The sequence below is a fragment of the Zonotrichia albicollis genome, chromosome 19 (assembly GCF_047830755.1).
Source record: "Zonotrichia albicollis isolate bZonAlb1 chromosome 19, bZonAlb1.hap1, whole genome shotgun sequence".
Classification (NCBI taxonomy): domain Eukaryota; kingdom Metazoa; phylum Chordata; class Aves; order Passeriformes; family Passerellidae; genus Zonotrichia; species Zonotrichia albicollis.
This window is the reverse complement of record NC_133837.1, coordinates 2,315,416-2,338,383: the sequence shown is the minus strand read 5'-3', so window position 1 is coordinate 2,338,383 and position 22,968 is coordinate 2,315,416. Positions and strand designations below refer to the sequence as shown.

Sequence of the window (22,968 nt, the reverse complement as noted above, 5' to 3'; positions counted from 1 at the left end):
ACTCGATTTACCAGAACAGCCTCTCCTGGGTCATTGCCCTGGTGAGCAGGGCAGTGACCCACGGGGCAGGGACAGCGGGACATGAAAGGCTGGGCCAGGACAGTGACAGTGACGTCTTGTCCTGCCGCGTGCCGCAGCACGGGAGCACCGGGCAAAGCTGACTCGGGCAGGGACAGTCCTGCTGCCCCGGGGCTCCGCGGGGTCACCGAGCTCCCGGTGCCCAGGACGGCCCCGAGCCTGTGTCCCAGCCCGGCGGGGACAGGCGTGGTCGGGACACAGCAGCGCCTCTGGTCCCGAGCAGCCCCGACCCCCCGGAGTTCTGCACGGCCGTGCTGCACAGAGCAGGGAGGGCACACACAGCCGCCTCTGCTCCGCTCTCTGTGCACTTTCCTCCCCGGAATTCCTTCGTTTCTTTCTCTGCTCAGCAGCGCGGTGAGGATGGACGCCGAGCTGCTCGTCACTCCGCTCTTCCTCCTCCTCCTCCTCTCCGTCCTGTGGCTCCTGGTCTGGCGGAGTGACCCCAGGAGGAGCCAGCTGCCTCCTGGCCCAGCCCCGTGGCCCATCCTGGGCAACCTGTGGCAGAAGGATGTGCTGCCCCTCTACAGGCACTACGAGAAGGTAAGGGACAAGGGACAAGGGACGAGTGGCCGTGCTGAACCCATCTGCAGGACAGCAGGACAGACAGCGGGAAAGTCCCATGCCAAAATAAAAGGGGAGTCCCACGATTGACTCTTCCTACCTTTCTTGTCTCTTCTTCCCTCCCTCATCTCTTGCTCTACCAGAATTGCCTAAATCCCTTCTGCTGGGGGCAGAATCAGCCCTGTTATTGAAATCTTTCTCCTGTAAGGCACCCACATGGTGACAATGCCCCTCGAGGGCAGCAGTGCTGCTGCTGTCCAGAGCTGCTCCTGGAGGTGATGCTCTGAACACCCAAAGTGGCACTGGGATAAAACCCACAGGGACAGGGACAGGGACAGGGACAGGGACACGGACAGGGACACGGACAGGGACAGGGCTGGGAGTGGGATAAAGTCACAGCTTTGAGGGAGGCATTTCCCCTCCCTGCTGGGCATTCACCAGTGCTGTGGGCTCCAGTCCCAGTTTGAAATGAAGTCAATGAACTGGTGTGGGACCCTGGCTGACAGAGCTGCCCATCCCCAGCTCAGCAGCACCTACGGCCCCATCTTCACCGTGTGGCTGGGGCTGAAGCCGGTGGTGGTGCTCTGCGGGTACGAGGTGGTGAAGGACGCCCTGGTGGGACACTCTGAGGAGTTTGGGGGCAGACCCTCCATCCCCCTCCTGATGCAGCTCTCCAAAAACTACGGTGAGTGCCTGGGCCTCTCCTGGATCCATCTGGGTGAGCAGATGGCCACACCTCTAGCCCAGGGAAGGGCTCAGCACCCAAGAGCTCAAACACCCATTTCCTGATCCACAAGACCCTTAAATTCCTATGACAAGGGCAAGGACAATATTAACTCTAGCTAGGCAGTTCCAGCTCTGTTCTGAGCTGCTACAGAGATCCTCATCCTTGGACACATGGACACTGTGCACACCCATATCATCCCCTGGCTCATTGCTCTGCTGCTCCTCAGAGCAGGGTTCCCACTCCTGGGGAGCAGCAGGGAGGGCAGGGGCTGATCTCCTCCCTGTCCCCCCAGGATTTGTCTCTGACAATGAGAAGAAGTGGCGGGAGCTGCGGAGGTTCACGCTCAGCACCCTGCGGGACTTTGGCATGGGGAAGAGCTCCATGTCCCAGAAGGTGCAGCAGGAGGCTCAGCACCTGGTGGAGCTGCTGGCAAAGCTTGAAGGTGACGTGGCTCCTGGCCCTGCTGGCCCTGTGGCAGGCAGAGGACACACTAGAGCCCCATGGGACATATGGGGCCCCAAGCTGTTTGCAGGGCCTGGTGTGGGTGATCCATGCAGGGAAGGGCTGAGATCCAGCCCCACCCCACACAGGAGCTGCAGGGACGTGCTACAGGCATGGCTGAGGGGTCAGGAGGGAGATCCTGCTCTGAACCGGTGCAGGGAGGGCCCCAACCGAGGAGCATTCCCTGCTGGAAGAGCAGGAATAGGGAACAGACCTGTGTGGGCTGGGAACGCCCTACTAGGACATTGCCCTCAGGCATATCAGGGTGATTTCCTCCTCTCCAGCAACACCCAGCTCCTGCCAACACATCTCCTGAGGCTTCCTGCAGGTGCCTGTGCCTCCCTCAGTCCAAGCTCTGGCCGGGGAGGTGGATGGATGGATGGATGGATGGATGGATGGATGGATAGATGGATGGATGGATGGATGGATGCATGCATGCATGCATGCATGCATGGATGGAGGAGCCTCCAGCTCAGGTGGGCTCTTTGCTGCACCTGGCAGGCCCCACAGATCAGCCAGGGTTCAAAACCAGGGGCTCGGAGCAGGGGGAAGGGGTGTTTTCTGTCTTGAAGGAGATGACTTTTGGTGCCTTTCTGGTGACTTTTGGTGCTTTTCTCACCCCTGGTGGCTGCAGGCAATGCCTTTGAGCCCATGACCATGTTCAGACACGCCGTGTCCAACGTGATCTGCTCCGTGGTGTTCGGGAGCCGCTACAGCTACAGCGACGCGGCGTTCCTGGAGCTGCTCAACGCCGTGGGGAACTACGTCAGCTTCTTCCTGTCCCCCGTGGCCAAGGTGGGAGCCTGCTGTGCTCAGCACCCTCTGCCTGCTGCCCCCAGGGGCTGAGGGTGATCCCTGCCTTGGGGGGACAGCATGGCTGTGAGGGATGGGTGGGGAATGTGTGTCCCCTCCCTGTGCCAGAGGTGTACAACACCTTCCCCAGCATCATGGACTTTTGGGGGACAGTGTGGCTGTGAGGGATCGGCTCTGCCCGGGAACCTGAGCCCCACCATGCCCCCTCCCTGTGCCACAGGTGTACAACACCTTCCCCAGCATCATGGACCGGCTTCCGGGGCCGCACAAGAAGGTTCTGGCTGACTGCCAGAAGCTGAAGGACCACATCCAGGAGAAGGTGCAGTTCCACCAGCTGACTCTGGACTCCAGCTGCCCCCGGGACTACATCGACTGTTTCCTGATCAGAGCAGAGAAGGTAGAGGGGGGTCTGCCCTCCAGCCTGGCTGCAGCCTGCAGGATCATCCAGACAACCCTGAGCCCCTCCCCGCCACACCTTGCAGGAGAAGGGCAGCCCAGAGACCATGTACAGCCATGAAGACCTGGTCATGTCAGTGTTCAACCTCTTCGGGGCCGGGACAGTGACAACCAGCAACACCTTGGTGTTCTTCCTGCTGATGCTGGCAAAGCACCCCCACATCCAAGGTACAGCAGCAAACACAGCTGCTCCTGTGCCCAGGGTGCTTGTGGGGCAGAGGGTCCCAGCCCTGGAGGGTCCTGTTTGGGGGCAGACCCAAATCATCCTGTGGGTCACCCAAGGGTGGGAGCTGTTAGACACAGACTCCCATAGGCCAGGGGATCCTGGTGCTTCTCCCTGTGCTCCATCCCTGCCCGGCAGATGGCCTTGGACCATGTGGGAGATGCTCTGAGCTTGCCTGGTGCCGGGAGAGATGAGGGCAGCGACTGTTCTGGGCTTTACAAGGGATTAGGGCAGGCTGCTCCCCCTCTAGCCCAGCCCTGGGTTTAGGATAAGTGCCCGAGGAGGCCAGTAAGAAACTGGGGAGGTTGCAGAGCAGGCACCCAGCCCCCTGCTGTCCCCAGCCAAGGTCCAGGAGGAGATCGATGCCGTGGTGGGCTCTGGCCGTGCCCCCAGCATGGAGGACAAGCTGAGGATGCCCTACACCAACGCCGTGATCCACGAGCTGCAGCGCTTCCACAAGACCCGCATCGAGAACTTCCCACGCATGGCGACGCAGGACGTGCTGTTCAGGGGCCACACCATCCCCAAGGTACCGGGCTGGCCCTGGGGAGAGGTGGCAGCGGGGCTTCAGGGCCATTTGCCTTTGTCCTTGGACTGTTTGCTCTGGTCTGGAGGCCCTGGATGTTTCCCAATCCCGGTAGCAATGACCTCTCAGAGGGGAGTAGAGGTACATGAGTGTCTGCCTGTCCTGCCCACAGCTTGGGGCCCTTCCTTGCCCATCCTGGAACACAGCTCTTCTCCCCATGGAGCCGTGCAGGGCTGTGGGGCTGGAGCAGGAGCCCAGCCTGGGGTGGGGTCAGGCCATAGCCCCCAGCCCTCGGCAGAGGTGGGGACGGCCACCCCTCCTGTCTGACCACGAGCACTGTGCACAAAACCCACCCTGAGGGAACAGCTCCTGCCTTCGGGTTTGGGGCAGTGAGAGAGGCTTTAAGAGAAATCCACAGGAATAACTCAGCAATTTGTGTCCCATGAGCTGCAGAGAGGCTGGGAGGACCACGAGGACCATGGGGACACCAGAGCCCCATGAGGACCATGGGGACAACAGAGCCCCATGTCATTTGTCCCAGTGGCACAGAGCCACCAATGGGAACCTGCTTGGGTACTGGGGTGCACACCCAGCCTCCCCCGTGTTCCCTGGATGCTCCCCCCCTGACTAATCCACCCCAGCAGAGCCCAGGCAGGGCACTGATGTCCCATCCCTGCCCCATCCGTCTCCCACAGGGCACTCCTGTCATTCCGGTCCTTTCCTCTGTGCATTCGGACCCAACCCAGTGGGAGAACCCCAAGAAAGTGGACCCCGCACACTTCCTGGATGAGAAGGGCGAGTTCAGGAAGCGCGAGGCCTTCATGGCATTCTCAGCAGGTCAGTGCTGCCCCACCCTGCCAGCTCCATGCCCAGGGGTGCCAGCACGGGCACCCAGTGGCCCCACAGTTCCCATGGCTGCCTGCCCACCCTGCTGTCCCCTCACTCCCCATGGGTGCCTGCCCACCCTGCTGTCCCCTCATCACCACCTCTCTCATGCCCAGGGAAGAGGATGTGCCCGGGGGAGGCGCTGGCCCGCATCGAGCTCTTCCTGTTCCTCACCACGCTGCTGCAGAGCTTCACCTTCCAGCTGGCCACGGAGCACAGGGAGCTGGATCTGTTCTCCTTGTGGCTCGAGATCGAGAGGAGGGCGATCCCGGGCAAGTTCTTCGCTCTGCCACGCCCAGTGTCCCCCTAAGCTGGGAGAGCAGGACTGGGAAAGGCTCTCCAGGTGCCTCCACCCCTGCCCCGCAGCGAGTCCTGTGGCCACGAGGGCACAGCCACCACAGCAGGGACACTTTGGGCTCAGAGCTTCTCCTGTGAGAACTGTCAGGCACCTGTGCCACCAGCTCCAGGAGCAGCCTGCTCCCAGCCCTTCCCTCCCCATGCCAGGAACATGAGGAAGGTGGCACTGCTTCTCCTCCCCATCCCATCCCATTCCATCCCATCCCATCCCATCCCATCCCATCCCATCCCATCCCATCCCATCCCATCCCATCCCCCTGTTTGAGCTCCTCGTGGCAGGGCTGTCTGGGGCTCCTGGCTGGGCAGGGGCTCCCTCGGTTTGGTGAAGGATTCAGAGCAATAAAAATCACCATCACAACAGGATGCAGGTGTTTACAAGAACACTTGTGGTGCCTCTTGCATCTGGTTCTTCCCAGCACAAGCCTCCCAGACACAGGATTTCAGCTCCATGGCTCTACCTGGGGTGCCTTCAACCTTTCCCAGAACAGCTCGAGCCAGGAAATCACCCAGGCATCAATCCAATGTCCCTGCCATGGCAGGGACACATCCCACTGTCCCAGGGACACCTCCCACTGTCCCCATGCGCTCCCAGCCCCAGTGTCCAGCCTGGCCTTGGGCACTGCAGGGATCCAGGGGCAGCCCCAGCTGCTCTGGGCACACTCACAGAGGAACTTCTGCCAAGTGTCCCATCTAACCCTGCCCTGTAGCAGTTGGAAGTCACTCCCTTTGACCTGTCACTTCAGTTCTTTGTCCCAAGTCCCTCTCAGCTCTCCTCCAGGAGCCCCTGGAGGTTCTGGAGAGGGCTCTAAGGTCTCCCTGGAGTCTCTTCTCCAGGCTGAACAATTCCAATTCTCTCACCTTCCAAAAACACACCCTTGCTATCTCATTGCTGGGCTGTGCTTCTCTGATTCCTGCACACCAATATTGGAATTGCCCCCAGGAGCCAGTCCAGCTCCGTGTGCAGCTCTGGAGTCACCCTGGGGGTCCTGAGGGGAGCAGGCAGGGTGGGCTGTGCTCCCAGCCCTCCATTCCCCCTGCCTGGGGTGAGGGTGCTGCAGAGGTGTTGTGTCAGCACTGGGGCTTGAGGACCCTGCAAAGCCTGGGTTTTCAGGGTATAGGGAAAATTGGGGTTCCCAGGAGTCTCAGAGCTGGTTTTGGTGGGATTTGCCTTGCTGGCATGCTCCTGCAAGCATGGAGAGGGGACAGCAGGGACCCTGCCCTGGGGGAGGTGGCTGTGCCCTGCTGCAGGGAGGTGGCATCAGGACCCAGTTAATTCTGGAGTGCCTTGTCCCAAATGATGCACAAAACTAGCCTTTACTCTGACTCGGAGTGCATTTGTAACCTTTACATGATTAAATCAGCTCTTTTATTTATCAGGGGAAGCTCAGTCAGGCAGAGCCGCCTGCCAAAAACGTGTGTGACCAAAGCCTTTGCTCAACCTCTGCTGGAGCCCTGGGTCAGCACTGTGCTGTGAGCTGGGTGACCTCTGGGCTCCTGTGTGTAAAGCCAAACACGGGTTTGGAACCAAACAGGCGTCCAAAGGCCACTCGTGCTCTGCTTCCCGGGGGTGTTCCAAGCCACTTGTGCCATTGCCCAGCCCAGCTGTGCTCGGGGCTGGCACGGTGCCCTGCTCTCAGCGCAGGTGCCCATCCCGGGGGGGCTGCTGGCATCCCCTGGCACTCTGACATCCCCCAACATCCCCTGGAACCCCAATATTCCCTGGCACCCCAATATCCCCTGGCACCTGCCTTCACCCTGACATCCCCCATCACCCCGACATCCCCATCACCCCGACATCCCCTGGCACCCCACCATCCCTCGACATGCCCCGTCCCCGCCCGTGCCCGGCTGTGCCCGCTGCGGGGCTGTGCCCGCGGGCTCCCGGCAGCCTCACGGGGCGGTTGGAGGTTCCGGTAACTGCCGCGGCGGGGCCGGTGGCGGTGGAGGCGAGCCCCGGGCAGGTGAGGGTGAGGAGGGTGAGGAATCCCTTCCTTTCCCTCTGAATGTCACGGCTCCGGCCGTACTCGTGCTGCTGGAAATGGAGCGGCTGAAGGCAGAGGCTTTCCCCTGCTCTCAGCAAAGCAGGGCCATGTCCTTGGCACGAGTGGCCCTGCTGTTCCCCTGGGGCTGTCATCTCCCGTGCCCATCCCCTGGGGCTGTCACCTCCCGTGCTCATCCTGGGGCTGTCACCTCCCGTGCCCATCCCCTGGGGGCTGCCTCTGTCCTGTCCTGCCGAGCAGGAGCGCTCCCAGCGCTTTCCTGTGACTTGCACAGAGCCAGAGGGAGGAGTTAAAATCCACGCAGCCCTCCCAGGGCACTGCTGGCAGCGGTGCTGTCCGTGGCACTAAAACTCGAGCTCTTCCAGACTGTAAATTCCCTGTTTTCCGGGTGGCCGAGCACCAGAACGTGCCTTTGGCCCCAAGGCACTGAGTGCCCTGCCAGGAAGGTCCCGATGCAGGGGCCAGCTCACCTTTGTCCCCAGCTGGTGCAGATGTCACCATGGCTCCCGCGTCGCTTCCGCCAGGCTCTGATGGCAGCCAGCCCAAGGACTTCACCCGTGCCCTGCCATTCCAGCTGTCCATGGCCATCCTGGGTAAAGCTGCTCTGATTTTCCAGGGCTTTCCCCTAAGGGGAAGGAAAGGTTTCCAGAGGGGATCAGCCAACCTGTCCCTTGAACTTCCCAGGGCTTTTGGATCAGAAATCCCTGGATGCCTGCTCTGCTGTGAATGGTCACTGGGCGTTCCTGGTCAGGCGGGTCCGGGAGGACAAGACGTGTCAGAACACAGTCCAGAAGAACCTCCTGCAGATGCAGGTGGGACACCTGGGCTCCTGCCATCATTGTGCACTTTAAAACCAGAGGGGTTTGGTGCTGCCCAAGCTGTTAAATGGGAACTCCTGTACCAGAGGCTGCAACCCAACTCTGCCATGGCCCTTCCACCTCCAGAGCAAAGTCAGGTGACATTTCACACTGTCACAAGAACAGCTTTCAGTCTCCTTTAGAGAGCCTGAGACTAAAAATGCGTCCAAGCATTCTTCAGAACAGCAGACTTTGGTCACAATGAAAATTTCCAGAGGTGGGGGAGGTTGGGCAGAGCTACAACAGCTCCCAGGCCAGCTCAGGATTGAGCTCCACATGCTCCACACAGGGCAAGGGAAATGCAAAGGGTCTGTGAGGAGCTGGGGGCCATGGCTGGAACACAGCAATGCAGAACTCCTGGGACTGGCCTGGCCTGGCCAGCAGGACCTGCCACAGAGTCAGGTGTGAAGGAGCCTCCCCCAAGAGACAGTCTGGACTCAGCTCTGTGCTGGCCTTCACAAAAGGCTTCAGGGAAGGTTTCACAGGCTAAAAACGAATCTCGAGTGTTGACTGAGGTGTTTTGAGAGCCTCCCATCTCAGTGGGTTTGGATTCTGAATCAACCGAGTGCCTGCCAAAGATGAGATGAGCTCAAAATTTTGCTGCTTATTAAAAGCTTAAGACTAGAGTGTGGAAAAAAAATAATAAAAAGCAATTATTTTTCATCAGAAGTTAAACCTGAGGTGGATAGAGTGCTAAATGTAAGCCAGGTCTCAATGAGAAGGCAGAGTGTGCAGCTCAGCCTTGCAGGAGCCCCAGCATCCGAGGAGAGGAGCAGCACACCCTGCCAGCGTGGGCTCTGCAGTGACTCCTGCCTCTGTTGGTTTATTCCAGGAGCTGTGTCCTAGAAAAACCATGCCAAACTATGCCAAAAGAGTCGATGTGCAAATTCCCCAGCTAAACGATGAGGGTGAGGTCACTGAAGTGAAGGACAAGGAGCAGAAGAAGAGGCGTAAATCCAAGGTTTGTTGGATGCTGCATGTCAGTGTTTGGGGAGGAGAGAGACAGCTCGTGGGAGACAGCACAGTGAACTTGGAATTGCTTTGTTCTTTCCCACTCCTGCCTTTGAATTGCCCCATCCTGAGCAGTTCATAGGGACCAGGGCTTGCTCAGCAACTTCCCACAAGGGAGGGAGCTGGGGACACATTTCCAAACTTCTGCCTCATCCCTGTGTGTCTCCAGCCAGGGCACAATCCTGGGGCCAGGGCTCTCTTCCCTCAGAATAAAGGGTGCAGCCCTCAGGGCTTCCATTTATGTCACAGAACACAGCCTGGGAACAACCCTGGACTAAGCAGGGTCTTGCTGCACTCTGGTTTTCCTTACTCTGGGCTCATCCCTAGAGCTGCTAGGTTCAATACTATGGAATAATGCTGCATTCCTGCCTCTCTGAGTTACTTTTCTTTATTTCTCTTGCCATCAGACAGAGGATTTGGGTCTGCAGGAAGCCTATCGGGAACTGAAAACTGACAAGATCGAGCTGGAGGAGAGGAATGTGTTCTGTGGCCCCTACAAGACCCGTGTCCTCATGGAGCAGTGAGTAGAGTGCCCAGCTGCGGGGCCAAGAGCAGCTCTAGGAAAGCTGTGATCCCTGTGATCCTCCTCCTGGATGGTTGAAGGGTCCCTCAGCATCAGTATTAAGAAATCTCCATTTTTTAAATAAAGGTGTCAAGATAAGCTGTTTTTAAAGGAATAAGGGTTGGTGATCCATGGTGTATCCCAAGGGAAATGGAGCTGGGAGGAGCCCTTGCCCCTCTGCCCACCCTGATACAAAGGGATGTGCAGATTTAGGGGCTGTGGCGGTGCCCTGCAAAGGATTCACCAGCAGAGCTCTGCCCACATGCCCAGCTGAAGGCAGGGCAGTGCTGAGCCAGGTCTGCAGCTGGCTAAACTCACCCAGGCACCGTCCCTGGCAGGTGTGACAGGACAAGGAGAGCCCACTACAGCGGTGGGCACTGGGTGGCTGCTGGCAGCAGGAGGCTGAGGCTGCTCCGAGTGCCGGGAGGGAAGGAGGAGCTGCTGCTGCATGGCCATGCCGGGCTCATCAGAGCCCTGTGCCTGCGCGAGGACAGAGGGATCCTGCTCAGCAGCGCCAGCCTGGAGCTCAGCATCAGGTGAGCTGGGACAGAGGGATCCTGCTCAGCAGCGCCAGCCTGGAGCTCAGCATCAGGTGAGCTGGGACTGTGCCAGGACACCCAGCCTGCCACACTGGGGGGAGAGGGAAGGACAGGGGCCAACGTTAATGCTGAGCCTGACCTGACCGCTGCAACTGCTCTGACACCTCAGTGGAACAGCTCCTGATTTTAACCTGGTGTGGGGAGCAGAGTTGGGCACGATAAATAGGAAATAATAATGGAACCACATGGAAGGAATCTAAAGTTCTCCTCTCTGCAGGTGCTGGAATATTCACAGTGGGGCCTGTGTGAGAACCTTCACGGGTCACTATGCGACCATCACCTGCCTGCATTCCCACCAGGAGCACCTGGTGTCAGGAGCTGGGGATGGTATGGTGAAAGGTGAGAGCACTGGGAGCTGGGGATGGCATGGGGAAAGGTGAGGGACAGGAGCACTGGGAGCTGGGGATGGCATGGGGAAAGGTGAGGGACAGGAGCTGGGGATGGTGTGGTGAAAGATGAGGGACAGGAGCTGGGGATGGCATGGGGAAAGGAGAACTGGGAGCTGGGGATGGTGTGAAAGGTGAGAGCTCTGGGACCTGGGGATGGTATGGGGAAAGGGGAGGGACAGGAGCACTGGGATCCCCCCGCCACAGGGAATCACTGCAGAACCATGGGCAGGGGGCTGGGGAGAGTGGCACACCGGAGACATGTGCACACACAGTCTCTGATTGTGTCAGGGACTAAATTCTCATAATTTCTGCTTTTATTCAGAATTAATGGCTTTGTGGCTGTAATGCTATCCCAACTCTTGGGCAAGTGGCATCACCTTTCAGCTTTGCCCGATGTTTCCTTATAGAATAAAGGTGGAAAAGATGTGCTTTTTGTGGACTTCACATTTAAATTGTTTGCCATGCAATTATGGTTTTTAAGCCAGCACTCAGCTCCTCACAGAGCTGCAGGTACAAGGTGCAACTGTAATCCAATAGTATTTTTAATGCATGTTGTACTCCCAAAACTCATCACTGGGGCAGATGCATTTTTAGTTCTCCTTGTTGCCCTAGCAGTGTGGAGCCTGGAGAGTGGGAAATGCCTCAGGACCCTGATGCACAGCAGCCCTGTGGGGGCAGTGAGGATGGACGGGACCCACGTGGTCAGTGGGGGCCACCGAGGGCTGGTGAAGGTCTGGAGTGCTGAGACAGGGGCTCTGATCAAGGTGAGTTTCCTCTGGGGTGGATAATTCTGTGCTAAATGGTCAACACTCTCTGCTAGTTCATCACAGGTTTTTGCATTTGCCAAAGACTTTCTAAACAAGAAAATAATCCCATGTAATAAAGATGGGAAAGGGATGTAATTCCATGCCAGGAGCTCAGCAGCAGCACCAAGCCCACAACATTTCAGTGACTATAAAACAATCACAGTTATCCATGGGGGGCACTGGTACAATACCACTGTAAAACCATGTCAGCCTGGTGTCCTGAAAGCTATGGGACACCTCAGACAGATTTACATCCCCATTACTGATGTATTGCACCTTTTGTTTTTACTTTGCAGACATTGGAGAGGCACCAAGGCCCAGTTCTCTGCTTGTCCTTTGACCAGTGGCACCTCGTCACAGGGGGCAGTGATGGATATGCCCTGGGATGGAGCATGCTGGGAAAATTCAGGAGATGCCTGATGGCTTTCTTCCATCCCAAGTAGGAATCAGATGTGTTTCAAGTTGTATTCAACAGTGGACTGAAACTGTAAAGAAAAAGTGCCCCTTACAGAACCAGAAAATGCCTTAATTACCATTCTGAGGATTTGAAATATCCCCACTTGCACCAATCTTTATCTCAAAGGCTCTGTCAGGCACCCTGTGGTCACAAGCAGCATTTTCAGTTAAGACCTGGAACAGCTGACATGCAAATCCATAACCCTTTATCACAACTAGGCATGACTAAAGGCAGACAGAGCACAGTCCAGTATTGCAAGGATCCCCCGCTGTGTGCCACAGGGTGTCACATCACCTGGGCAGGAATAGAGGTGGCCCAGTTTCATGCTGGCCAACTGCGTGTTACGCCATCCTCTCAGACTTGAATTGTATCTAGAACTGTGAAAACTGGAGAATCGTATGGTTTCATTGATTTTCCTGGACATAAAACTGAAATTTCAAATGCAGCAGATGGCCACGACCATATGGTTGCTATGGGGAGCATGGAATCACAGAATCCCAGGATGGTTTGGGTTGGAAGGGACCTTAAAGATCACCTCATTCCAACCCCCTGCCATGGCAGGGACACCTTCCAGAGGGGGATGCACTGGGCTGTTGGTTTGGACATGGAATGATCCAGGAGGTCTCTGTCAGACCTTTGCAATGCCCTGATCAGCTCCTCAGTGCAGGCTGATGCTGCAGCCAGAGCTCTGCTTCCCCTGCAGGCTGAAGGAGCTCGCTGACCATTTCTCCCTGTGCAAGCACCATGGAAGTGCCAACTGGCCTGGTGTGTTTTCAGGGAAGTGCTGTCCCTGGAGTTCCTGTACCTCCGAGTCATCAGTGGCTGTGCTGATGGATGCATTCGGATATTCAACTTCCTGACTGGCACCTGCCTCCGAGTGCTGGAGCCCGGCGGCAGCGGGGACCCCGTGTCTGCTCTCTGTGTCGCAGGAAACAGGTGGGTGACAGCTGCTGCCAGCAGGCTCTGGCCCAGATTTTATGGATTACACTGAAATTTAAGGAACTGTGTGGTTTTCCTTCTTACAAATAACTTTTAAAGGGCTCCACTATTTATTAACTGCTTCAATAATCTGGTTTAGTTCACAGTGGCTGAAAAGATTTCCTTAGTCTCTTCAGCAATGTACAATTTCCTATTTCTCTACAGCTGAAGATACAGACCCAACTGTAAAGCTGAATTCAGAAATTCTTAGGAGGTTGGAGAATCAAGCCAATACCCTGCCTGTTCTCTGACCTACAGCCTCTTTGTAAAGGCCAATAATGAGAAATCCTTCCAGGTTCATTCACTTTTGCACCTCTAACTAAAGGTGGCTCCCAGTTACTGTGGAAGCAATGGGTAAAGCATTGCTGTGGTTTGAGTGCTGGGTTGGCCACACTCTAAAACACAGCAATAAATGGGCAGCTATGAAGAAATTAACGCCATCCCAACCAGACCAGCACAGCCCTTCAATCCACACTTAGATGTCCCTGGCAATATGGTATTTGTAGTTAGGTACTTCCATCCTTCAGCACTACTCTGATCTGGCTCTGTCCACTGCTGGAAATTTTCATCCCAATTATTTTTAAATTAATTTTGCCATGGAGCTGAATGAAAAGAGCACCAGAGACTCACACAGAGCACAAGTTAAACTGTGCAGTGTCTGATTGATGGGGTCAATTGCTGCTGCTCCTTCCAGGACAGATGCTGATCTTGGATCTGCTGGAGGCCCTGGGGTTTGTGTTGTACAGGAGCCCCTCAGGCAGGACCTGCTGTGTCTGTGATTGCTGTGCTTTCATGGCTCTCCCCTCCCTCCTGCAGGGTGGTGACCAACTCCCCCAGCAGGCTGCTGCTGCTCCAGTTCGAGGAGGTGGCGTGGGACTATTCCCTGCCCGCTGACAGAGAGGTGCCGAAGCAGGACAGGAGGTCCCAGAAGGGGAAGCGCCAGGGCACCAGTGCAGAGCCACAGCGAGCTGCAGACAAGTCCTCAAAATCTCGCCAGAGACCAAAGAGCCATGGAAGACCCAAAAGTATCACACTGAGCTTCTTTTCTGGCTTTTCTAAACTGAGTAACAAACCAAGCAGCCACTGCCTCCAGCCCAGCCAATATTCAGACCCTCTGCTGTTGTCAAGAGCAGATGTGCTGTTCCATTTCAATGGTTCTGTCATTTTCTAGGCTTCTGTGGAACCTTTCTGCCTCTTTACAAGGGTTTGGTGTAACTTCAACATATTTTTCAAGACAGGCACTGTCATTTTCCAACTGAGTAAGACAGAAATCAGTAGTAGTATTCATATTCGCACAGCTGGTGGGCTTGGAAACACGCTGCTGATTCAGGGCTTGAATTATTCATTGCAAACACCCGGGAAAGTGAGAGAACACCTACATTCAGGGTCTGCCATCACTGGGAAAGGCAACTGCCCAGAAACAGGCACCTTTTCAATTGTAACACAGTGATGTTATTTCGTTTTTAGTCAGAGCTATTCAATGCAGCGTGATGACAAATCCTCCAGCCACAAACTGAGTATTGCAGATGAAGTGATGGGCTGGGAAAAGGTTCCTGCTGTCCAGGCCAGCAGATGCCAACTGATGCTCTGCTTGGTAAAAGACAGGACCCAGGGAATGGCTGGAGCTGGGCCAGGGAGGGTCAGGCTGAGATCAGGAAAGGTTCTTCCCCAGAGGGTGCTGGCACTGCCCAGGCTGCCCAGGGAATGGGCACAGCCCTGAGGCTGCCAGAGCTCCAGGGGCCTTTGGACAGCACTGCCAGGGATGCCCAGGGTGGGATTGCTGGGCAGGGCCAAGGGCTGCTCTGGATGATCACAGTGGGTCCCTCCCAACTCAGTTATTCTGTGATTCTCTGACTCTGTGCTCTGCACTGTGTGGGAAAGCCTCTCAACCCCAAATGTGTTGCTTTGTTTCTGGCTACAGGTGATGAAGCTGAACATGGCTCTGCTTCCCCTGCAGCTGAGGAGTCAGAGGCCACTGTGGAGTGCGAGCTGCCCCAGAGAGACCCAAGGAGTCCCATGTCCCCTGACAAGTTCCTGCTGACCATCAGCACGCTGCAGAGCTCCTGCAGGGCCGGCGGTGGCAGCCGCAGCCCCAGCCTGCTCTCTGCCAGGGCCAGGGCAGCCCGGCAGCAGCAGCAGCGCTCCGGGCAGCTGCCCATGCCCAGGATGGCCCTGCAGCACCAGGAGGAGCGGGCAGCCCAGATCCGGCGTGCCAGGCTGCACAGCCATTCGTTGGCCATGACAAAAACCTCAATTCCCTTTGAAACCAAACTGCTGCGGCTCAGGCTGGAGAACTCTCTGCACAGCCCCGCTGTGAAATCCTCCATCCCTGCTCCCCGTGTTGTACGTCCCAAGCTCTGCGTCTCGCTGGGTAAAAGGAGAACTCCCAGTGGCCGTGGGAAAGACACTCCTGGTCCCAAAGACAGGCATCAGCTCATCAATCTCTGCGCAGCTTCTTCAGAGCTGATCCAACCAACGCCTGGCACGGCTGCAGAGATGAGGAATGGAGGTCCCAGGAGAATAAAGCCCTCCTGTGCCTACACTTCCCGCAGGGACAGTGGGCTCAGGCTCCTGACAGCAGAGCAGGAGCTGCGTGAGGCAGCTGTGGCAGCTCAGCACCAGGCACAGCAGGCAAAGCCCACGGAACACAAAGACAGAGCCAGAAGGAAAGCCTGGCTGAGGAAAATTAAAGGCCTACCTGTGGATTCTTTCACTGGGGAGAGGAAAACACCTGCTCCAGAACTTGGGCATAACACATTTATCTGAGGTGATCCCCAGGTCTAGCCAACAGCCACGACCTGGGGTCTAGTGTCCAGCTGAGTCTGCCATGTGGCTTTAAGTATAAAATACAGATATATTCATTTATATACATTTAAGTATATTTAGTTTATTTAAGTGTACTCCCTGTGGTTTTAAAAACCAGTATAAAACACTGCTCCACTGTAAGTTTTCCTAAGAAATATTGTTGGTATATTCAGCCATTTGTCAAGGCAGTGAATGGACGGAGCCCTCTCCTGGATGTAACTCCCTAAGCCTGCTGTTGTTACTAACATGGCACTGTCTGACACCAGCACAGCTCAGGATGGGCTCAATCCTGTGAGAACAATAATAAAAACTTCTTATCAGAACTTCTGTGGATTGATTACGGTGTAGAAGCTGAAGATGTGTGGACTGAAATCCGATGGATCAGTGGCACAAAGTCTGCTTGGAGGCCAGTAACTGGGGTTGATCTGGGTCTGATTTTGTTTAACATCACCATTAATTAATGCCCCAGACCACGGGCAGGGTGCCCTGAGGTGTCACTGACCCCAGAGGTGCTGCCAAACCGAGGGACCCGGCCAGGCTGGACAGAGCTGAGGGAACCCTGGGGAGGTTCAGCAGGGAAGCTCCAGTGCTACTCTGGGGAGGAACAGCTCCAGCCCCAGGAGCTGTGGGAAGCAGCTTAGACTTCATGTCTATGAAATGCAAAATGGGGTAACGGGGTCAATCTCCCCATTTCTGTGGATAAATGCCTACATGTACTTGATTGTGCAAGGTCTCCTGTCCATGGCAGGGGGGTGGAACTGGATGGTCTTCAGGGTTTCTTTCAAGCCCAACTACTCTGTCATTTTGTGGTTTCCAATAACGCTGAGAATTTAACAGGATGACAAAAGCCTTTCTAGTATTTTAAAAACGCGATTTATCTAGCTTTGAGCGTCTGGGCTGGTGTACCAAAGATCTGTTGTATCAAAGATTTGAGAGAGGCCAGTTCTGCCCATGGTGATGCCAAGGGGCTTTCAGCAGCTGTTCTGGTTTGAAATTAAACTCTCTGAAACTGTCGCCACAGTGAAGCTGTGATTAGCGTTGGTTTGTTTAATTCAACGCCACCTTGGACTCGCAAACGCTGGGATGAAGCCAGCGAAAGTGACCGCGGGGAGGCTGCAGCTGGCGCGGCACAGGGACCGAGCCGGGGGGCGGCCGTGCGGGCAGGACTGAGCGATGGATGATGGCAGCTCCTCCCAAGGAACGGGGATAAACCCACCCTGCTGCGACCATGGAACTGTGCCACGGGGCGGCCGTGCCGGCAGGACGGAGCGATGGATGATGGCAGCTCCTCCCAGGGAACGGGAGTAAACCCTCTCGGCTGCGGCACAGGGACCGAGCCGGGGGGCGGCCGTGCCGGGCAGGATGGAGAGATGGATGATGGCAGTTCCTCCCAGGGAACGGGGATAAACCCACCCTACCGCGGCCATGGAACCGTGCCACGAGGCGGCCGTGCCGGCAGGACGGAACGATGGATGATGGCAGTTCCTCCCAGGGAACGGGGATAAACCCACCCTACCGCGGCCATGGAACCGTGCCACGGCCCGCGGGAAAAGCGTCCCTCAATAAAGCCCGCTGGAAAAACACCATGGAAGGGCTGGTTCCTTTTTGGCCATGACGACGTGAGGAGGATCACAGGGCTGTGTTCAACTGGGAGTCCGTACATCAGCACCTCCCTGCAGCTGTGGGCGCGCAGGCGCTAGCACCCCGGATCCCCCCGGGACCTTCCGGAGCTGCCGGTTCCCCGGGGTCCCCTCAGGAGCCCCCGGATCCCCTCAGCCGGTGCCGGTCCCTCAGCGTCCCCCCGGCCCCCTCAGGTGGTGTCGGTGCGGAACGCCCCCGCTCCCCTGAGGGCCCCTCAGGGTCCCCCCCGGGACCCTCCCTCTCCCTCTCCCTCTCCCTCTCCCCTCAAGGCCGTTGGCGGGAGCGGGACCCGCCCCAGCCACGTCTCGCGCCCGGCTCCCGCTAGCGCGCACGCGCAGGGGGCGGAGCGGCCGAGCGGGGTCACTGGACGCGCCGCGATTGGTCCGCGGCTGTGACGCGGCGGCGGGGCGGAAGTGGCGGCTCCGACCATGGTACGGGACCGGGACCAGGACAGGGGGCTTGGCCATGGGACACGGGACCGGGAGCGTCATTCGGGCTGGGATCAGAGGCTTGGGTATGGGACGCGGGATCGGAATCGGGAGCTTGGACATGGGACATAGGACACGGGACCGGTATCTCAGGACCGGGGCCGGAGCAGGGGCCTGGGCACGGATCATAGGATCTCGGAGCGGGACCCCCTTTCCCACAGGCCCCGGGCGAGCTGCGGGGCTCGTAGGCGCTTCCTGCCCTGACAGGCCCGCCCGTCCATACCAAGGGCCCTGCGGGCTCCACGGCCGTGACCGGCGGTGTGTGACACGGGCGGTGTGTGACACGGGCGGTGTGTGACACGCGTGGTGCCCCGCGGTGTGTCACACGGACGGTGTGTGACACGCGTGGTGCCCCGCGGTGTGTCACACGGACGGTGTGTGACACGGCCGTGCCTGGCACTGTGTGACACGACTGAGCTGCTGGCACATGTGCTCGTGTTCACAGGGGTCCCCGGACCAGGGAAGAGATGAGAATCTTGACTCCATGTTTCAGAAGGCTGATTTATTATTTTATGGTATATATGACATTAAAAGAAAATTATATATTAAAACTATACTAAAAAAACAGAATAAAGGATTTCATCAGAAGGCTAGCAAGGAAAAGAAAGGAAAGGAATGATAATAAAACCTTGTGACTGCTCACAGCCTTGACACAGGTGGCTGTCGTTGGTCATCAAGTAAAAACAATTCACATGCTGGGTAAACAATTCTCCAAATTACATTCCAAAGCAGCAAAACATGGAGAAGCTGGAACTTCCCAGCTGGTGTTACCGGGCCAGGAGAGCACGAGTCAGAGGCTGTGTGCCAGGGCCAGGTGTGCCAGGGCCAGGTGCTCCTTGCACACCTGGGAACAGCAGGGTGTGTGATCAGCTCGGGGGCTCAGCCCAGCTGCAGCTCACCAACCCGAGCCCCAATGATCATTTCTGAGATCACACTGTAGGCTTGTTTGTGGTTAAATCTTCATCTTCTTCCCAAATGAATTCTGATCCCAAGGTCCCTCTGTGGTTTTCTGGGTGATGAACACTGTCCCAGGCTGATGTTGAAAACTGTTTCATTTTTCTCCTGTAACCCTTTGCCTCTGCTCCCCACCTTAGGACAGCAGTGATGACATTGAAGATGTGTCTCTCTTTGATGCAGATGATGATGCATCCAGGAGATCCAAAAAGTCAAAAATAAGGTTGGTGGTGACAGAGGGAGTTTCTGGAATGTCTCTGCCTTGTGTCAGCTCCCAGGCAGTTATTTCCCATATTTCCAGAACACTGGGTTCATGTTACAATGCTGACCTGTACCCTGGCAATGTCACTTGTCTGCAGGAGCTGTGACTGTCCTGTCCTTCATTCCAGGCACCCAGTGGCATCATTTTTCCACCTGTTCTTCCGAGTCAGTGCCATCGTTGTTTACCTGCTCTGTGAGCTCCTAACCAGCAGCTTCATTGCCTGCATGGTGACCATCATCCTCCTCCTGTCCTGTGACTTCTGGGCTGTAAAGGTGAGTTCTCCTTGTGCTTTTTGTTGTCTTTGTCTTGCTGTGTAAAAATAACTGACAGCGATGCTCATGTCTCAGAAAAGTCATTTATTTGTGCCTCTCCCACAAAATGATACCTCAAAATACTCCTAAGTGCTAGGGGGATTGCAGAGCTTTATGAAATAAACTCTGACATCTCTGTGCACTTGGCTCCTTTGGAAGGTCCAGTGGAGAGCATTTGTTAGGCTCCCTTTTGAGGCAGCACAGGCTTTGTTACCAGCTCGGGAGCACCGCAGATCTGCTGGATCTCTGAGGAATGGCTTGCTGTGGCTCTCATTCTCCCAGTGTGAGGCAGACAGGCACTGTGGAAAGCAGCAGCCCGGCCCTGAGCTGTGGCAGGAGGGTTCTTTGGCAGAGCACCCAGAGCTCACAGGTTCTGCTCTCTTCCAGAACGTCACAGGGCGGCTCATGGTTGGCCTTCGCTGGTGGAACCAGGTGGATGATGATGGCAGGAGCCACTGGGTGTTTGAGGCCAGGAAGGTTGGTGATTTGGCTCTGACTGTGTACTCCTGTCTGCTTTATGAACCCCTGGTATTGGGTGGTGCTGCTGGAGAGGGGAGATTGCACAGGGAACTTCTGCTGGCAGCCACAGATCTGTGCAGGCTGCTTTGGGGGGAATGAGCTTTTTCATTGTTGAGTTATTAAAAAGTTCTCATGATGTACTGATTTGGTTTAATATAAGTACTGTAAGTCTGTGGGCTTGGAGGTAGGAAATGACTCCTTTGGCTGTTTCTAAGCTTTGTAACTGAACCTTGCAGGAAATGTCATTTTTCCCGAATTACCCTTCTAGCCCCGAGCATTCCAAGAGGTTTTGATGCTGCTGCCTCCAGTGATTCTGAGAGAAAACTGAAAAGATTCCCTTAAGTAGAAACACTTCCTATTGTAGAGATGTCTTTGTGTGATGTGGAAATCAGTCCTAGAAGCACCCAGTGCTGCTGTGTGGAGGGAAATCCCAGGGAGTGTGGGGATTCTGCCCTGATTTTAAGGACATGGGGATCTGTAGGGTGGAGCAGCCTGGTCACTGCCATTTCCTTTCTGTTTCAGGTACCAGCACAAGGGGGTAAGACCTCATCTGAAGCAGAGTCCCGAATTTTCTGGCTAGGCCTGATCACCTGCCCCATGATCTGGGTGATCTTTGCCTTCAGTGCTCTCTTCTCCTTCAAAGTGAAGTGGTTGGTGAGTGCCCCTGAGCTGCACGCTGGCTCTGCCCTGTCTGAGCCAGGGGCTGCAGCTGCTGATGCTTTTCCTGTCACAGGCAGTGGTGGTGATGGGGGTGGTGCTGCAGGGAGCCAACCTCTATGGCTACATCAGATGTAAAGTTGGCAGCAGGAAGAACCTGACCAGCATGGCCACCAGCTACCTGGGGAAGCAGTTCCTGCGGCAGGTGAGGGCCCCAGGGCTCTGGGATCCCTGGGGAAAGCACGAGGGGCTCGTTGGTGTTCTGAGCTGTGCACTGGGACCCTGCCCACGCTGCTGCTGGGGAGCCTGAGCCCCGTTAATTAAGGCTTAGAGCACTGCTAATTGCTGTCACCCTGTGCTGGGGTATTGGCTGGTGCCATGGGTCCATGCCATGGGAGTTACTGGAGTGTGACTGCTGTGCTGGGAGTAACACCAGGCTGAAAGGGCTGCCCCTGCCCTCTGTGCTCTCTCCCATCCCCACCCAGCTCTTCAGCAGCTCCTGGTTTCCCTCAGCTCTCGGTTTGCTCCTTGCAGGAAAGAGAACAAATGTTCCAGCAGGAACAGCCACCCCAGTTCACCCCACTGCTGCCTTTTCTGGCTGTGTTGATGACTCTGGCAGAGTTGTTTTGGCTGCCACAGGTTCACAGATATTTGCTGCCATCAGTGTGGTCAGAAGCTCAAACACTGATGACCTCTCTTGGCACTCTGTGCTGGGCCCATCTCCTTCTTGGTTTCTCCTGAATTCCTGTGCCCTGGCAGGGCTTACCCAGGACCCAGGCCAGTCTCAGGCTCTGGCAGAAATGAATGTTTTGCCCCAAAATCCCAGCAGTGGCTCACAGAGTTCTCCAGCCCTCTTTGATCTTGCCTCCTGCAGACCATGGCTACAGAGGACCAGGCAGCATCCTGAGTGTGGTGGGAGCCTCCAGCCAGGCTGCATTCCCAGCAGTGACCAGCAGAGAAGGTGCTCTGACCAATTTGGGAGCTGCACACAAGGTGTGAATCAAAAGAAGTAAATAAATTGTGCAAGACTTGAGGTTAACACTCCTGGCAACTTATATTCCCTTTTCCACTAGCAGTTTGTGTTTAGGTTTCTCTTTAGTTTGATTAACAAGAATTAATTTGCTTAAACTTTAAATCAAAAGATAACCTGAGTGGGTTTCGTAGAGGTTTAGAGCTTCTGGATGAGTTTTAAAAAATTTGCTGGAGATTCTTCAGAAAAGCCATGTACAAGCCAAGCCTTGGGAGCTCTCCTGCTCCTTCAGCACTTGGTGCCTGGGTGCTTTCAGCTGTGGGCTCTCAGCTTTGGCTCTTGGAGGTTGTTGCTACAGTTTAAGTTGTGAAATTTTGGCCCTGCATCCCTCACTGTGTGACTGGAATGGCTCTGAGGACTGCAGTGAGGGGCATCTGAAGGAAGTGGAGCTGCTGGAAGATCCCTGAGGTCCCATGGCAGCTGCAGAAAGTGACCTGTGAGCTGGCCGTGGTTTCTGAAGCCTTCACAGACCTGGAGAACATTCCAGATCCCTGGATCTGGGAGATCCCTGCAGGCCTGGGCCTGTCTGGAGAGAGGGGAAGAGAAGAAGCAGTTTCCAGAGAAGGCTGCAGGGCTGTGAGAGCAGCCTTGTGTGCCTGGCCTGTCACCCTGAGGCCGTGGCCTGTCCTGGAGGGGACCCTGGGGCCATGGGGCTGCTCCTCAGGCCAGCAGGGTGTGGGGATGGGAGCTCCTGGCACAGGGTGGCACTGGCAAGGTGTGCTGCCCCTGAGCTGGGGAGGGCCCTGGCTGGGGGCAGTGCTCACAGGGGTGGCACTGCTGTGTCTGAGCTCATCCCTGCCCTGGGACCAGCTCAGCTCCCTCTCTGGGCTCTGCCCTGGAGCCTGTGCTTCCACAGCAGCAGGTGCTGAACGTTCTGGGTCAGGACTGTGAGTGAAGAATTTACATGATGGTTTCTCTCTGACTCCTGTGTGCTGTGGATTGTGGGGTTGCATTGCCCTGGTTCCTGTCCCTGTGCTCTGCAGTACTGGCAGCTGTACATTTGTTTAATTCTGATTGATACCTTCCTTTTGTAAATATGTATTTATAAAATCTTGAAAATAAAATGCTGCTTTGTTTAACCAGCCCAGACCTCCCTCCTGTGGTTCATGGCTCAGCTTCATTTCTGCCCCATGTCCTTGTCAGGCACCTCTAGCAGGAGTTTATTGTCCATTTTAACTGTTCCTGCAGCTCTGGCACAGTTCTGTCAGCCAGGGCTCTGCAGTTTTCCCTGGGCAAACTCTGCCCCAGCTGCTGGAGCTGTCAGCACACAGAGCTGAAGTCGTCGTGTCCCCAGGGCTCCTCTCCTTTGGAGGGCACTCAGAGGTGCCCCTTGCTCAGTCCCACACACACAGAGGAGCTCCAGTGCCCATTTCCATCCAAGGGACCAGGCATTTCTGGGGAATCACTGTGAGGAGGCCAAATTCAATCCAACCCCCAAGGGAAGACCCTTCAGCAGGTCCTGCAGGGGGGAGTGGGAATCCTCCCTGCTCCAGCCCAGCCAGCCCGTTTGCTGCT

At 56.2% G+C, this 22,968-nt stretch overlaps 3 protein-coding genes across 3 annotated transcripts; all 3 read left to right on the top strand.

The window, feature by feature from the left end:
• The first annotated feature begins 154 nt into the window (after positions 1-154).
• Positions 155-5,477, top strand: LOC102074741 (cytochrome P450 2C5-like). The gene is made up of 9 exons (XM_005495104.2): positions 155-618; positions 1,162-1,324; positions 1,659-1,808; positions 2,502-2,662; positions 2,901-3,077; positions 3,163-3,304; positions 3,701-3,888; positions 4,581-4,722; positions 4,887-5,477. The coding sequence occupies exons 1-9, from the start codon at positions 439-441 to the stop codon at positions 5,078-5,080; spliced, it is 1,497 nt and encodes a 498-aa protein (XP_005495161.2). The 5' UTR covers positions 155-438; the 3' UTR covers positions 5,081-5,477.
• A 2,149-nt stretch (positions 5,478-7,626) lies between these two features.
• On the top strand, positions 7,627-15,733 carry LOC102074909 (F-box/WD repeat-containing protein 10). The gene is made up of 11 exons (XM_074554952.1): positions 7,627-7,720; positions 7,812-7,939; positions 8,817-8,945; positions 9,403-9,515; positions 9,896-10,093; positions 10,374-10,495; positions 11,161-11,309; positions 11,648-11,790; positions 12,586-12,744; positions 13,603-13,811; positions 14,708-15,733. Exons 1-11 carry the CDS (start codon positions 7,627-7,629, stop codon positions 15,550-15,552), a joined length of 2,289 nt encoding a protein of 762 aa, XP_074411053.1. The 3' UTR covers positions 15,553-15,733.
• Positions 15,734-17,510: 1,777 nt separating this feature from the next.
• Positions 17,511-22,542, top strand: LOC102075087 (Golgi apparatus membrane protein TVP23 homolog B). Its single transcript, XM_074554953.1, has 7 exons — positions 17,511-17,663; positions 18,815-18,897; positions 19,064-19,208; positions 19,635-19,724; positions 20,289-20,420; positions 20,500-20,628; positions 21,298-22,542. Exons 1-7 carry the CDS (start codon positions 17,661-17,663, stop codon positions 21,328-21,330), a joined length of 615 nt encoding a protein of 204 aa, XP_074411054.1. The 5' UTR covers positions 17,511-17,660; the 3' UTR covers positions 21,331-22,542.
• Positions 22,543-22,968: the final 426 nt, after the last annotated feature.

What these genes read in the sequence shown, in the direction of transcription:
- LOC102074741 (XM_005495104.2), top strand. Translation starts at nt 439, where the DNA reads ATGGACGCCGAGCTGCTCGTCACTCCGCTCTTCCTCCTCCTCCTCCTC. An exon ending in GGGGCCACACCATCCCCAAG is followed by an intron (nt 3,889 to 4,580) that starts GTACCGGGCTGG and finishes CGTCTCCCACAG; the next exon opens with GGCACTCCTGTCATTCCGGT. An exon ending in CTTCATGGCATTCTCAGCAG is followed by an intron (nt 4,723 to 4,886) that starts GTCAGTGCTGCC and finishes TCTCATGCCCAG; the next exon opens with GGAAGAGGATGTGCCCGGGG.
- LOC102075087 (XM_074554953.1), top strand. An exon ending in TCCAAAAAGTCAAAAATAAG is followed by an intron (nt 18,898 to 19,063) that starts GTTGGTGGTGAC and finishes CCTTCATTCCAG; the next exon opens with GCACCCAGTGGCATCATTTT. An exon ending in GGGTGTTTGAGGCCAGGAAG is followed by an intron (nt 19,725 to 20,288) that starts GTTGGTGATTTG and finishes TTTCTGTTTCAG; the next exon opens with GTACCAGCACAAGGGGGTAA.
- LOC102074909 (XM_074554952.1), top strand. Translation starts at nt 7,627, where the DNA reads ATGGCTCCCGCGTCGCTTCCGCCAGGCTCTGATGGCAGCCAGCCCAAG. An exon ending in AGCCTGGAGCTCAGCATCAG is followed by an intron (nt 10,094 to 10,373) that starts GTGAGCTGGGAC and finishes TCCTCTCTGCAG; the next exon opens with GTGCTGGAATATTCACAGTG. An exon ending in GAGCCATGGAAGACCCAAAA is followed by an intron (nt 13,812 to 14,707) that starts GTATCACACTGA and finishes TTCTGGCTACAG; the next exon opens with GTGATGAAGCTGAACATGGC.